Raw genomic sequence first — 14872 nt, 5'->3', positions numbered from 1 at the left:
CTCTTTTATGTGCGTATTTCTCAGAATATTTAAAATGTATGCTCAACGATTCAGATTTCGGTCTTAGATAGTTCAATCAATTTAATGATATTCCCTAAGTATACTGGCTCCTGGGGTGGAGGAGTGTACTATCTAGGTCCTGTCCTATATATATTTTTTTTTTTTTATACAATTTTGTCTTGTCTGTCTTAGGTTGAATTTTAGTGTAAGATTTGCTTCACAAGTAATAATAGTCTTTAGACAAAGTCCCAGTGTTATTTTGGCACTGTTGATTGTCCAGGACTTGTCTGTCTATTTGTGAATGTATGAAGATTCTAGAGCTATGCCATAAAACATTAGCTATATTACTTATTCAAGTTTTTTTTTTTTGTATATTGATTTGAAATATTAGTGTGTGAGGTTTTCAATTTTGACCATACACCTTAACCTAAACTCTACAACATCATCTATGTTTTCAACGGATTTACTGTTTTCAGGAATAGATGAGACTAGAAATGTTATTAGCATTAAGATGATAATCAGATTAAAATCACTCATTATATGTGAGTGCCCTGTTCGATAGCTGTATGATTTAGAGTGTATCTATCAGCTTGATAAGTTAATCAACGTGATTATTGATTTTGTGTTTCAGATTGGTATAAGAGTATTATTGGGTTGGTTACTAGTAACTAGAGTGATCTAATTAATAGCTGGTGTGTTTCGGGCTATGGCAAGTTGATCCAATTCGTCATCAGATTCGTCTATTTCTGGTAGCATAGGTAGTCCATATATGAATGATCCTGAGAAGTCAAAATCAACGACTACCTCTCTGACAATAGATTGGTCGCTGGACTCTATGTAACCAGTGATAACTGTGTTGGTGATAGTGTGATTGGAGTTGTTGATTATTAGAGCTCTGCCACTGAGTTGTCCGTCATCATTGATAATGAGTTGTGTTTGTCCAGGTAAGATCTTAATTCCTGCGTTTTTGTTTGAAATATGATCGTCGCTGAGGATCACTTGTGTTCCAGGTGCTAGGTTGAAAAAGTGGTTGATATTCATTACTATCACTTGGGTTTCTTTAGCTTTGATCTTTTTAACTACGCCTGTACAGAGCTGGAGCTCAAGTTCAGAACAGAAGATACTGCTCAGTGGTCCTTCAGGGTGAAGAGTAGAATACAAACACGGTGCTAACCGGTACTTATCTGTGACAGGAGTCCATGTTAGCTGTAGACTTCTAATACCATTCAGTCCAATTATCATAGGTGCGACATCCTCATGGTCTTCAGCTACAATTGAAAAGAGAATTGGGTAATGACGGCTTGAAAATGATGTGGGGCGAATCATGAGAGTTACTTCTCTGGGTTCGGGGATCTTGTGATCTGCACATGTGACTGGTAGCTCGTGACTTTCTTCCAACTGATTTTTATCATCGTTCATTACTATGCCAAACAACTTGCTATAGTATCTGGCTGATATGAGGTTTTTATCTGTTGCTGAGTCAAGTAAGGCTGTCATGCGTACATCATAGTCATATTTACAATCTATTTCTTCTGGCATACAACCAGAGCAATGAAGGTACAATTTTCTTTCTTCCTCCTTTACTGGTGTAATGTTATCTCCTACTTGATCGTTAGGCTCATTGGGAATTATCTCCGCTGTGGCAGCTTTGATTCCACTGAGGTTACAATCTTTAGATGATTCCTTAGCATTGGCTTTAGCCCAGTCTTCATACGTTTGCTTGAAGACACCACTAGGTTTCACCTTACCACTATGGTACAATTCCATCATGGCTGGCCTTCCAGGACATAGGTGTCGAGAATGGTATAACTCTTTACCATATGTCTTATAACAGTTTGTGCAGAAAGCTGACGTCAATACAGTTGGGTATAACCTTCCTGTATCGTCACATAATAATCTACATCCATCAGATATGTTGTGAGAATATTGTCCACATGCTACACAGTAGCGTCCAGGTGATAATCTATAAGAAGCCTGATAATCCCGCTTGGTATTCCTTTGAAAATGCCTGTCCCTGTTATCCCTGTGATAAGGTTTGGGATTGGGTGATTTTGTAGCCATTTCTCTAACGGTGGATTTTCTTCTATGATAATTTGAGATGGCCTCTATTTTGGCAATTTGTCTGTCTCTGTAGTTAGCTCTTCTCTCTTTAGATTTCGAAGTGTTGGTGTTGTGGGTTCTCTTGTGTTCTACACTCTTTGTACAGTTTGTGCAGAGAGTGAACCACTCGTGTTAGGTCTACCAAGTTGTATTGTGTTCAGTTTCTGTGAGAGTAGAAGTTCTTCTGCTGGCTCTGCTACTTTTGTCCGCCTACGGGAAACAGTTTTCCACAAGTCTGGTAAGTTAGCTTGAGTTGATAGTGAAGCCAGAGATATCGCATTCAATTCAGGGCTCATATTCCTCTCACCAATTTGTTCTGATTCTTCTAGATTGGATATTTGTATTTCCTCATAAGCATCAGAGTCTCTAGTGTCTGTATTAGCTGAGGGGGTTTTTATACCAGGTGTTGTCGAGCGTCCCCGACAAGGAGTGGTTTCCTTATCAGCTTCATCATCCTTCTGGCCTTGCATGCGGGAAGATGACATGATAATAGTTGTAAAGTCTTAGAACTAATTGTAAGTTCTTTAAATGCCTGTGAGATGTTGTACTATTTTTAAGATAAAAATAGCGAAAGTTCGAGAGGTGTACAAATAATGGGTATAGTTTAAAACAGTCAAGAATCTGTGTGAACTAACAATTCTTTGCTTTAAAATGTGTTTAGCTATAGATGGGTGTGGTATCTGCTTCACCTATAGTCGTTTCTACGTCGTATATACGTGCGTGTGAGCTTTTGATTGATATTCTAAAATGTGCGCTAATGCACCCTTATCCTTAATTAAGCTCAACTGTAGAAACACTCCTACTTAACTTTTATATAGGTTTATTTATGGAGTCAATTTGAGCTAGTTAGCTATTCAAATTGGTTATCAAGTTAAGTAATGTTTGCAGCGGAGTCAATTTGGGTATGCTTATATACTATCACAAATTAACTTTAGTTTGCCCAGGAGTCGACTTTCCTAGCAAATTATGGTTGTCGAGAAAAAGAAACAGCAATTTATAATCCTTGTTGAATTCTTACTTCACTCTAAGGATATGTGTTTATAGCCTACGATCTACTTATTCCTGTAAGGCTATTATGAATATAACTTACTAAGGTTCACTCCCAAAGGATCGTCTATATTCTAATAATATTGCAACAATTTTGCCTGAATGTCAAAGATCTCGCCACCTCTTACTTATAGTTGTATTAGGGGTTTCCCTTCCAATCCTATAAAGTAATTTGCGCAAAATCGGGGCTTCACTTATGACTTCAATTCTTATAACTGTGGTAAGATATACAATTTAGATACACCTATATTTATGTATGTAAAGATTGTTTTCAAAATTATCTAACCGGATGTAATCTAATTATAATTAGTAGTAATACAATATTCAAGTGCAAGTTTACTCTGAGGAAGTGTGAGATCCTACACTAGGTGGCCAACCTATAATGTGGAGGTTGTCAATCAAACTTCAGAGGAGCCTATCAACTTTGAATTAAACGATACTTATACTTTTGAAAACTAATCTAACTGGTTTTAGTGCACTTCTTTCTAATTTATCTAAAGGTAATCTGTTAGGTTATAAAAACTCTGGGCTATATGTAGACACACTTTTATGTTACTTGGTTATAGTCTATGTGCTAGTAAGCCTAAGTAAACATACGTTTCTCGATATGAAAAAATTTTATGATTCCGGATATTTAAAGACAGTAGGGTACTTTTCCGTAGTACTTCTGCTACTTCTTTTAGAGACGTCCTACTCTCCCAAGGTAGGCTGCTGCAACCTCCTGCTGCGTTTGGTTTATAGAACTTTGTCTCTTAAAGTGTGCTATTCAGTACATATAGGGCCTATATTGTTGACTATACTTTTATATCACTAATGGTCACTATCACTAGTAATTAAATTGTCTTCACTTTCACTGCTGAATCCTGGTGGTACATGAAATAGAAATGTTAGCATTAACAAGGTAAGTAAAAATTTAGTTTTCATGTCCTACTTATTGTTGAGTGAACTGTTTATTGCATTTATGTATGTGTTTGTAGGGAGCATATAAAAAATTTTATAATTTAAGATTGAATTAAAAACTTTCTAAGTCAAAATAAAATAGAATTACTCTAAGTCCAAAGTTGGAAAATTTTGACTAAGTTCAAAAAGTTTCTAATGAAATTATTCTAAGTACAAAATCAATAAATTTTGGCTTAGGAAAAAAAAATTATGAAAATATCTTAGGTGCAAAATTAATAGGTTTTGACCAAGAAAAAAAATTCTTTTTCAATGAAAATTATACCAAGTACAAAATTAGTAAATTTTGACTAAGTCCAAAAAAATTTTCCAATGAAAATATGCTAAGTACAAAATTAGTGAATTTTGACTAAGTCCAAAAACTTTTCAATGAAATTATGCTAAGTACAAAAATTAATAAATTTTGACCAAGTCCAAAACTTTTCAATGAAATTATGCTAAGTACAAAAATTAATAAATTTTGCCCAAGTCCAAAGACTTTTCAATGAAATTATGCTAAGTACAAAAATTAATAAATTTATCTTAGGACAAAAGAAATAGAATCACTCTAAGTCCAGACGTGGAATATTTTGTCCGAGATGAAATTTCCTAACAGTCCATTCACAAAGCTACTTTAGAGATTGCCCTTAAGTCAAAAGAAATAGAATCACTCTAAGTCCACTATTGGAGTATTTTGACTAAGTGCAAATCTCGCTAAGTTAAGGAATTTAAAATCATAAAGTATTAGAGTGTTAGAATTATCCTTCACCAAAAGAAATAGAATCTCTCTAAGTCCATAATTGGAATATTTTGGCTAAGACAGAAATACTCTAAAACAAAATTTTCTCTTAAGTGTGGAAAATGAAATTTGTTAATCTAGTTGGAAAAATTGCAATTATTACAAGTCCGAATTTTGGTAAATTTCCAACCAAGTTTCCAATTTCATAAAAATTACTATAAGTCCAGAGATTCAAGATTCTCTCTGTAACAAAAGAAATAGAACGGTGCTAAGTCCAAAAGTGGAATATTTTGCTCAGAGTCTCAGGAAATCTCTGGAATTATTGCTGATTGCATACAGTAATTTGTTTACACTTATATCATTCCAACCGATCGATGTTGAGAATATCTTTGAGACTTTGAAATATTTTGTTTAACTCAAAATTTTTGAGGCAATAGTTATTTTGATACATCCGCATATAAATCAGAATTACATTAGGAATATAAGTCCTAGGCATGTATAAGTAAGTGCAAATCTCAGAAAATCGGTTCTAACGGTACCAAAGTATTAGTACAGTTTAACTTGAGTATAAATGCTACAAGTTTGTAATAATCTTTTGGCCCTTTACTACGACTCAAGAGTACTAACTGCTTTCGGCATATTGTTTCAGAAACATGGCTCCAAAGACAATATGTATCCCAACTAACAGCGTTTCCCGTGTTCTATAAGATTTGCTCCTAAGTTTTCATTTAATAAGACAGTTCAAAATGGTCCTTTACAAATAGTATTTTGATAGCTTATAAATGAAAAGTTACTCCATGCTTGATTCTTAATAAGTTCTGGTTTAAGTATCAAAGATTCAAGTATTTCAACACTTAGAGAATTTTCGAATAAGTAAAAATCATACTAAGTCCGAAGATTTATATATACTCCGCCACCTAGCACAACTCCTAAATTTCAAAATTCTGACTAAGTCCAAAAATCAAAATTTTGCACATAGCTCAATCATAGATTATTCCAACCCAAGTGTTTTACTAAAGAGAGGCGGACATGGAGGTGCCGGTGTGCTGGTATTCTCTAGGGCCTCTAGAGTGTCAACCAGTGCGAGTGTCCTTATAGGGCGGCGACCAATGGCCACAAATATGCTAGCATTCTCTAGGGCCTCTAGAGTGTCAGCTAGTGCAACTGCTCGTACACGAGGCTCTCAATTGCATTTGTGTCGTGCCTTTCAGTCCCTATCTCTTCAAACGCCTCATAGTCCTAACCTTGTTCTCAAATAGTTTCACAGGTTTTGGAAAATCCGATTTTGCCATAACTACAATTATTCGATTTTGGTAAAAATACCTGCCTTAGGCGGTTCGGGTACGGTAAGGAAAAAGAGAGAAAAAAAAAATTTATGATGTAAAATTTTTCCAAGATACAACCGGTAAGTTGCACCATTGTGTGTGCGAATGGGGCGTTTGTCCATATTTAGGTATGGAGACCGCTCTTCTATGAGTACTACTAAAACCTAATTTTAATACAATACACATAGACATTCTCATCGTCGGTTCGCTTGTTTAGAATGCTTAACCCTCTATTCCCACAAGTATAATACGAATTTGGTTGAGCTGGTGGAAGCTCAACAAAAGACCCACGCGAAGTATTATATTGCTTTAACCTAAGAATAAATGGTTGGTTTTGATATTCGATCAGAATTATATAAGTATATTAAGTATTAAGGAAGGAAAATGTTTTTATAAAGTGTATTTATATTACAAGTGCATAAGTTAAGTATGAAAATATTTACAGGATAAGTGTTAAAATTATAAGTAGAGTAGGACAGAAATGTGCCCTAAGTCCCAAGCAGTGAATTGTGCTAAGTGTTAGAATTCTAACATAAGGCCTGAGCTCAATTCATGCTAAGTACCAAGGGGCCTAAATTTAAACTACAATGCATGCCAAACAACTAAGTCATTACCTTTTAAAGCCAGAAAGAGAAGTTGATGGTAGGGGAGTTAATAAATAACTGAATAAATTCAAGAGGTACATGCTATAACATTAGCTCTGGACCAGGATTTTAGTGTTTGTCTGTGCAATTAAATGTCTGTGTGTTAATATGTGACGTAAATCAGGCATGGTTGTAGGCATACATATTTGTACTGATTGTTTATATGATTACATTAACAATAAACATAATATCTTTAATAAACATATACTATTAGCAAATCACATACAGATTACCATGAATAGGCTAGCGTTACCCATATATGGTGTCATATAGGTAAAGATAGGCCTATGAATGCATAAATTGATACAAATAATGCCTTGGGCCTAGCTAAAGTAATTGTGTCTTGCCCCTGAGTGCTACTAGATAATTGCAGGGCACGCGTCAATCAAATATTCATAATATGCTCCATAAAGTGTTGACTTTATATCAAGCATAGATAGATAGTTGTGGATGCGAAGCATTTCTGTAAAAGTCTCATATGTACGTTCAAAGAATTTGAAAATTTAGGATCGCATCTCCACTCTCACTATAATAACAAGAATAATATTATACATAGTAGTAAATACTATAGTTATATCTGTTTCTATCAAGTATAAGAGTCAAAGCAAAATTATAAGTAAATTTGTTGAAAACTGCTTGATACAGGATAAAGTTTATGGACATACTTACATTTTTAGGACTTGATTATAGAGTTGCTTCGCTTATAATATTGTTCTTTGTTGTCCCAGGAATCAATATACCAAAAATCAGATCAAACGGATAATTCGATCACTTAAAAATTTGTTGTTAAAAAAGTAGAAAAATCAACATGTTTAAAATGGACGTACGGACATTCTGGTAAATATTATAGAGTTGCTACGCTTTCTAAATCTTACCCAACTTCTACAGAAATCATCATGCAAAGTTTTAATTCGATAGGACAATTCTAACATGCCTAAATTAACGAATAAAACCTATCTATCTCGGACGGACGGACGAACCGACCCTAATTATAGAAAAGCTTCGCTTTAAAAAATAACAAATATACCTTTCTGTTGGCGAATCATAGGATTGCTGGAAAGCGGACAGGATTCCTTTCTTGATGTTAACAACCCAAATTGGATCATGCTCGTGTGGACAAACTGTTCGTACCTTCAATATTTTTTTTAGAAATTAGAAGATTTTCCAAATTTTTAGAGGATTTTTAATTAAATTACAAAATTAACTTTAAATGATATAAATCACGGCAGGCTACAATTGAATCAAGCTCTGGGACTTATGTATGGTGAAATTAGACATAAAACCATGATGATTCAAGGTAAAACCAAAATATTTTAGCGGGGTCTTTTTGAGAAAATTAGATTTGAAAATTTCAAGTTCAATTTTTAACCCCCTAGGAGTTACCGCATAATCATGACAAGAAAAGCAAAGATTATTTATTTAAAATTTTTAACAACTTTGCTTTTATGAAGTCTTTTATAAAACCTCTCTCTATATGATTTACAAAGGCTGAATTTCGGTGACCTTAGCAAAGCAACAGATAAAATGGCCTTTTTGGCTGATATTCAGAAAGACCCAATTAAAAGTCGCCACAGGGTCCATGGGATGGGGGACATACAATAATTTAACCCTTTCTTCCTCTATTGTCTTACTTTAATGTTTTTGTTATCAAAGGCTATGGAACAGCTATTGATGGGATGTAGTAATAAACCTCCCCTGCTCCAATATTTTTGTTGTTAAGAATGATTGCCACAACCAACCTTCCAATAACTTACCCTGCCAGCATCGAAACCAAACTCTAGAGTATGGGCGGTCAACTGCTGATTCAAGGATCTGGATACAGATGGGTCATGCGTGCTCGTCAGTTTGGCATCAACAATCTAAAATAATAATGCTCTTGCTTTTTTTTTTTAGTGCTTTTAAACAGTAACCTTTCGTTATTTTGACTAAATTGAATATAAGGGGAGGGGGAAACCTTGCGGGGGCTCTAACCTTGCTTACCTATACCGATAGTGTTCTAATACTGCGGGGTTATCCAGTATCCTATATAACCCAATCTGATCTAACCTAAAGTAATAAAAACCAAACAAAAATCCCTTTACTCTCACTATAATTTAAAAATCGCTTCTTAAAGACAACTAACTGGATCAAGTGGTTGGACCTTTTTTCTTTGCTAACAAATGGATTTTTACTCTTTTGTAGGGACTTGGCTATGTTTATATTTCCGAATCTATTGGCTTGTATTCAAATACACAGGGTTCCTACAACGTATGTAGAGTTGCATTTAGCTCGTGCCTCCTCTATTCTTTTAATTTAGAGGTATAAATAACTAATTTTATTTAAGATGAATACTATTTATAAATATTTAAAAAACAAATATTATGTTTTTGACAGATTTTATGTAACTCACCATCGACAGTAATAGTTATTCAGTATTATAAATCATAACCCTGTCAAAAATTATGTTATTATGTCCACATATGTATTCAGTCATAATCAGGGCTCGTCAGCCGCGCGTCAGCTTCAGAGAAATCAACTTTTTACAATTAAAAAAAATTAGATGGAAGTCTAAACCTGATCCAAATATGGCAATTCCTCTTTTCAAAGCATCCAAACGGGTTTTAATTTTTGGCTTTGTCCCTGCTGCCGAGCCCTGGTTATAATATACTTAGACTGTCGATTTGTCAATAAGATGCTGCCAAGAACACTTTCCTGTCGACAAACATCTAATAATCTAACCATCTATAATAGAAAGTAGAACGATGACTGTCTGTCCGTCTGTCTGTCTGTCCGTCTGAAGCTTAAGATCTCAGTAACCGCTGAACCAAATGGGCTCTACTCTTCAGGGAATGTACCTACTGGTCCTGTGGTGGTTTTAGGCTATTTTTTTTTGGGGGGGGGGGGATGGCACATCACCCAACCCCCCCAAAAAAATAAAAAATCCCCCCCCAAAAAATTTTTATATCATTTTATTACACTAGTCCCCAAAGTTTTATGATAACGTTTACTTATTCGTTGGCTCAACAATTTTGGGGACTTATAATGGATTTTGATTGGCTGGTTTATTAGGTTTAGTGTCCAAACGTTTCAAACACTAATTGTTATCTACAGAAGAGATAATTTTGTGTATCATCATTGGGAATGTACATCAATTTATATCCCTTAAGTACTATTGTATATGCATAAAAACAAAATTTTAAAATTATATAATTGTTTTATTTTAGGAAATGATTCATTTATTTATAGTTTAAAATTAAAATTAATTCTATTGACGTGTAATCAGTTCATATTAACGTTTTATTTTTAGATTATTTTGGATAGTATTTCTACGATAAAGGAATCATTACAAAACGTTTCCAAAAATATGAGTAAAAAGATATTTACAATATTGGGATCTATTGCAGTTCACGGTAAAATATTGCTGGTAAGCAATATTTCCAAAAATCTATGAATTTTAAAGGTTGCTAGCTGCCAAATGGCTGAACGTACAGATCATACCCGCACACCATTTTAAGCGGCATAAGAAGGCCTACAAATAATCTGGAATAGCCAAGATCCAATTTTGCATAGGGAAAGCTTCACTGAAGAATAAACGCGTAAAATAGGTCCTTTTCGCGCATTTCTCTGCACTGCGAGATAATTATGCATTATTGATTTATGGCTATTCCAGATTATTTGTAGGCCTTCTTATGCCGCTTAAAATGGTTTGCGGGCATGATCTGTACGTTCAGCCGTTTGGCAGCTAGCAGCCTTTAAAATTCATAGATTTTTGGAATTATTGCTTACCAGCAATATTTTACCGTGAACTGCAGTAGATCCTAATATTGTAATAGAATATGTTAATATATTTGTATTACTTTCTTTTCATAGTTTTACCTATCTCCTTATCCTATTTTCCCAAAGATCTAAAGGAATAAGACAATGGCCGATAAATTGATGTACATCTCCAAAGTTGATACACCAAATTACCCCTTTTGTTGATTACAATTAGTGGTTGAAACTTAATGAACCAACTAACAAAAAATCAATAAAAGTTGTTAAGAATAAGACAAAGTCCTAACTGTGTACGGTAATGAGTTGTGCTTGTTCTGAGCCAAGGCATTCCGCTCACTCTTACTATTGTTAATGTGCATGTGACAGCGGTAGGTAAAACTTTTAATGTATTTAGTTAGATGCGATTAAGCCGAGATTCGAACCTACCACCTCCCATACAACGAGCGAATACGCTATCTGTTACGCTACAGGGAGTGTTTTACCAAAGGTTAAGATATAGCACTCTGTTTATTTTAGTCAACATATTCTTAGAAATAGGGAAAAAAATTGTCGTCAATTTTGGTTGCTGACATGGACCTCATTTATTGGTCAGCTTGTTCATCCAGTAGGAGGAGATGAGATGGGAAAACGGGGCTTAATGGGGGTATCTTTATTTTTAGCCAACTACAAATTTCTCTTTCTTAGAGTACATGATAATCTGTTGTAAGATCCATTATCAATTTAAATCCATTGATACATTAAATATGGCGTTGCTACAAAAGACCAACTCTACAAAAGACTTTTGTAGAGTTGGACTTTTGTAGCAACGCCCTTAAATCTAACCTTTAATAAAAAAGAACATGGAGTTATCGGTGATATCTGGAGCTTCGCCTCAATGTTGAATGTAGATTCTTGTTCCGAGGTGCCCACCATCAAGGATTTGCTCTCTATCACATACTTGTAACTAAAACAAGGGTAATCATAAGCGATATATGATTACTTGGATGTTGCACCAGATTTTCATGCACTCTGATACAGGAAAGCTTGCAGTTGGCTAAAACAACGATACCCTCTTCCACCCTCTTCCCATCTTACTGGATGAACGAAGTGACCAATAAAGTTTTTAATTAACTAACCAAATTGACGACAAAGTTTCCCATGTCATAATATCTATGTATATCCTATATTCATTATAATCATATTAAAGGAAAGATTTCTCTGAGTAGCGTAGCTAGTTCCTAACTTTGTTACATCATTCAGAGTTATAAAGCAAAATTTGTGATTTTTTAGTCATCCTAACATTTTCTGGCTATTAGTAAAATAAATGATTTAATTGAAAATCTATTCACATTGATATTTCCACCATGAAGATATTAATCATCAAGTTTCTTGGCTTTTGGTAAAATTGCTTATTATTAATCATAAAAAAATCTTTACCAACAATTCTACCATGAAGACCAAGAACATATAGTTTCTCTGGCTATTAGTAAAATAAAAAGATTTACTTGTAAATATTTCCAGGTTGATATTTCCACAATGAAGATCTGGAACATGTAGTTTCTCTGGCTATTAGTAAAATAAAAAGATTTACTTGTAAATATTTCCAGGTTGATATTTCCACAATGAAGATCTGGAACATGTAGTTTCTCTGGCTATTAGTAAATTAAAAGATTTACTTGTAAATATTTCCAGGTTGATATTTCCACCATGAAGATCTGGAACAACTTGTTTCACATTGGCTTTCACTTGATTCTAAATATTTTTTTTAGAACTTAGGCAATCCGTATAAAAAAGTAACAGGATCTATATCTGTCTGTAACGTGATATCTCGCTAACCGCCGAACCAATTTTGTTTTTCTTTACAGTGTAGCTTCTTTCTCAGAGGTTTAAAACTATTTTGGGAGAGTTTACCACCACCCGTCCCAAAGAAATTACCCCTAGAAAAAAATAACCCACACCAAAAATGTTTAATGAAAATATCTAAAACTGAAAGAACAGGGGGGGGGGAGTGTCCGGGGGTACCAAAGTGCCCATATAGGCCTCTAGGGGGGTGAGACGCTAGTAATGAATAAATAAAATTTTTAAAAGCGAAGCTTTTCTATAATTAGGGTCGGTCCGTCCGTCCGTCCGTCCGAGATAGTTAGCTTTTATTCGTTAATTTAGGCATGTTAGAATTGTCCTATCGATTTCAATCTTTGCATGGTGATTCCTGTAGTAGTTAGGTACGATTTAGAAAGCGTAGCAACTCTATAATCGTTACCAGAATGTCCGTATGTCCATTTTAAACATGTTGATTTTTTTACTTTTTTAATAATAATTTTTTATGTGATAAAATCATCCGATTGATCTGATTTTTTGATTACTGATTCTTATAACAATAAAGTACAATAATATGAGCGAAGCATCTATATAATCAAGTATCAAAATGTCAGTATGTCCTTAAACAGAATTCTGTATTTAAGAAGTTTTGCAACAAATTTACGTATAATTTTGTCAAACCTTATATTTTCATATTTTGTATATTCAGTTCTGAAACTCAACAAAAGTTAATGTTCGTCTGTCATGTCGTTTCAGAGCTTCGCTTTTATGGATGTTGTCATCCTTGTTTAAAGAATATGGAAAAAAGGTCGTAAAGAAATTTGTTGTTGTCTAAAATATTTACTTACGAAAAACATTTCATATAAAAAGAATGAAAATATCCATAAGTAGCAAAGCAAAGAAATATAAACAACAACAGTACCTGAAAATCCCGCTCCTATGATAAGGAGTATAAATTTCCAAAAGTGCTTCATTTTCACTATAGCATTATATTTACTTAAGTTAAAATCATATCATTAAATTTTCAAAATCTATTAAAAAGGGAATATTAGTTATATATTTAATATCAAAATTAAGATTAAGTAAAACAAAAATAATATGAAATGAATTTTTTATGAAAAAATTTAAATTACAAAATATAGTATGTTACACTATCTCAAAATTGATCGACCGAAAATTAAAATAAATATTTAATTTTATGTGAACTTATATTGAAATAGTATAGACAAGGATGACAATATCCACGAAAGCTAGGGTAAAAAAGTAACAAGGATGTCAACATCCATAAAAGCGAAGCTCTGAAACGGTAGAAGAAGCGAAGGTTAATGATTGTAGAGTGCCGCCAGAAATTAATTATCAGAACACAAATGTATAGGAATAAATAAAATTATAAGTAAACTTGTTGCAAAACTGTTAAGTACAGAATGATACTTAAGGACATACTTACATTTTTAGTACTAAATAACGGTGATGCAACGCCTTTAACCGTGCACTTTGTTGTCATAGGAATCAGTATTCTAAAAATCAGATAAATCGGATAATCATATCACATACAAATTTGTGTTAAAAAGTTAAAAATCTACACTTTTTAAATTAACGTACGAACTTTCTAATAAAGATTATAGAGTTGATACGGCTAATCGTACCTAACTACAACAGGAATCACCATGCAATTTAAAAATCGATAGGACAATTATAACATGCCTAAATTAACGAAAAAAATATCCTTTCCAGACGTACGAACCTACCCTAATTATAGAAAAGCTTTGCTTTTAAAAACAACGCTCTAAATTTTTTATACACTTTAGAATAGCTTTATCAAATATAGTATCAAGCTACTTTGTATTATAGATAATCTTATAATATATTAAAATGATTACAAATGTTTTTTTTCGTAACAAAAATGCATTGTAACTAGATGATTCTACTATATTAACGTACAGACTATAATCTTAGAAAAGTTTCGCTTTTATAAGATTATAAAAAATACTATATATTGGAAGTAAACAGAAAGAAAATTAAATTAAATTTTGATGGAAAATAAATCCCCGAAAAGATTTGAGAAAATCCGCGAGTCAATTTTAGTGTCAACAAAACAATGCCAAGGAGAAATTCAAAATCAATATGCACCCAAAAAAAGATACTGAACCAGTAAGTTATTTAATTCCGTTTAGTATAAAGTAATTTAATAAAATAAACTATTTTCTAAATCTCATCTTATTTTCACAATTAATCACGTTTAAGAATAATCTTTTAAAATGATAACCTTGCACTTATAACTTAACAACAATCATAGAATGTGTTTATTACACAAATACATATGTCACATATTAAGGACTTAATAGAACTAGTTGCCCATTGTCCAATATCCTCTTGGAGACTGATTCATATTGCACGACTAAATAGGACAGCATTTGATTAAAAATTCTATGAAATACTTAACAATTAGATTTATTTCTTATTAATAAACTTAAGACAAAATGTTTATGTTATAAATGCACATGTCCCGAAAAGACGCAACAACAATCTTG

The 14872-nt window shown here is 33.4% G+C and overlaps 1 protein-coding gene across 1 annotated transcript in view; it reads right to left on the bottom strand.

The window, feature by feature from the left end:
* LOC145334875 (apolipophorins-like) overlaps positions 1–13541 on the bottom strand; it is a 37259-nt gene extending 23718 nt beyond the window's left edge. The window contains exons 1-5 of the mRNA XM_080180522.1: positions 13264–13541; positions 12200–12275; positions 11367–11487; positions 8546–8650; positions 7819–7922 (exon numbers count right to left, since the gene is read on the bottom strand). Of these exons, the coding sequence (XP_080036648.1) occupies positions 7819–7922; positions 8546–8650; positions 11367–11487; positions 12200–12275; positions 13264–13315 (458 nt within the window). The 5' untranslated portion in view covers positions 13316–13541. The remainder of the gene's footprint in view (positions 1–7818; positions 7923–8545; positions 8651–11366; positions 11488–12199; positions 12276–13263) is intronic.
* Positions 13542–14872: the final 1331 nt, after the last annotated feature.

The sequence above is a fragment of the Acartia tonsa genome, chromosome 1 (assembly GCF_053477335.1).
Source record: "Acartia tonsa isolate MP-2025a chromosome 1, ASM5347733v1, whole genome shotgun sequence".
NCBI lineage: Eukaryota > Metazoa > Arthropoda > Copepoda > Calanoida > Acartiidae > Acartia > Acartia tonsa.
Note: the sequence above shows the minus strand (reverse complement) of the source record. Positions and strands in the feature narration are given on the sequence as shown.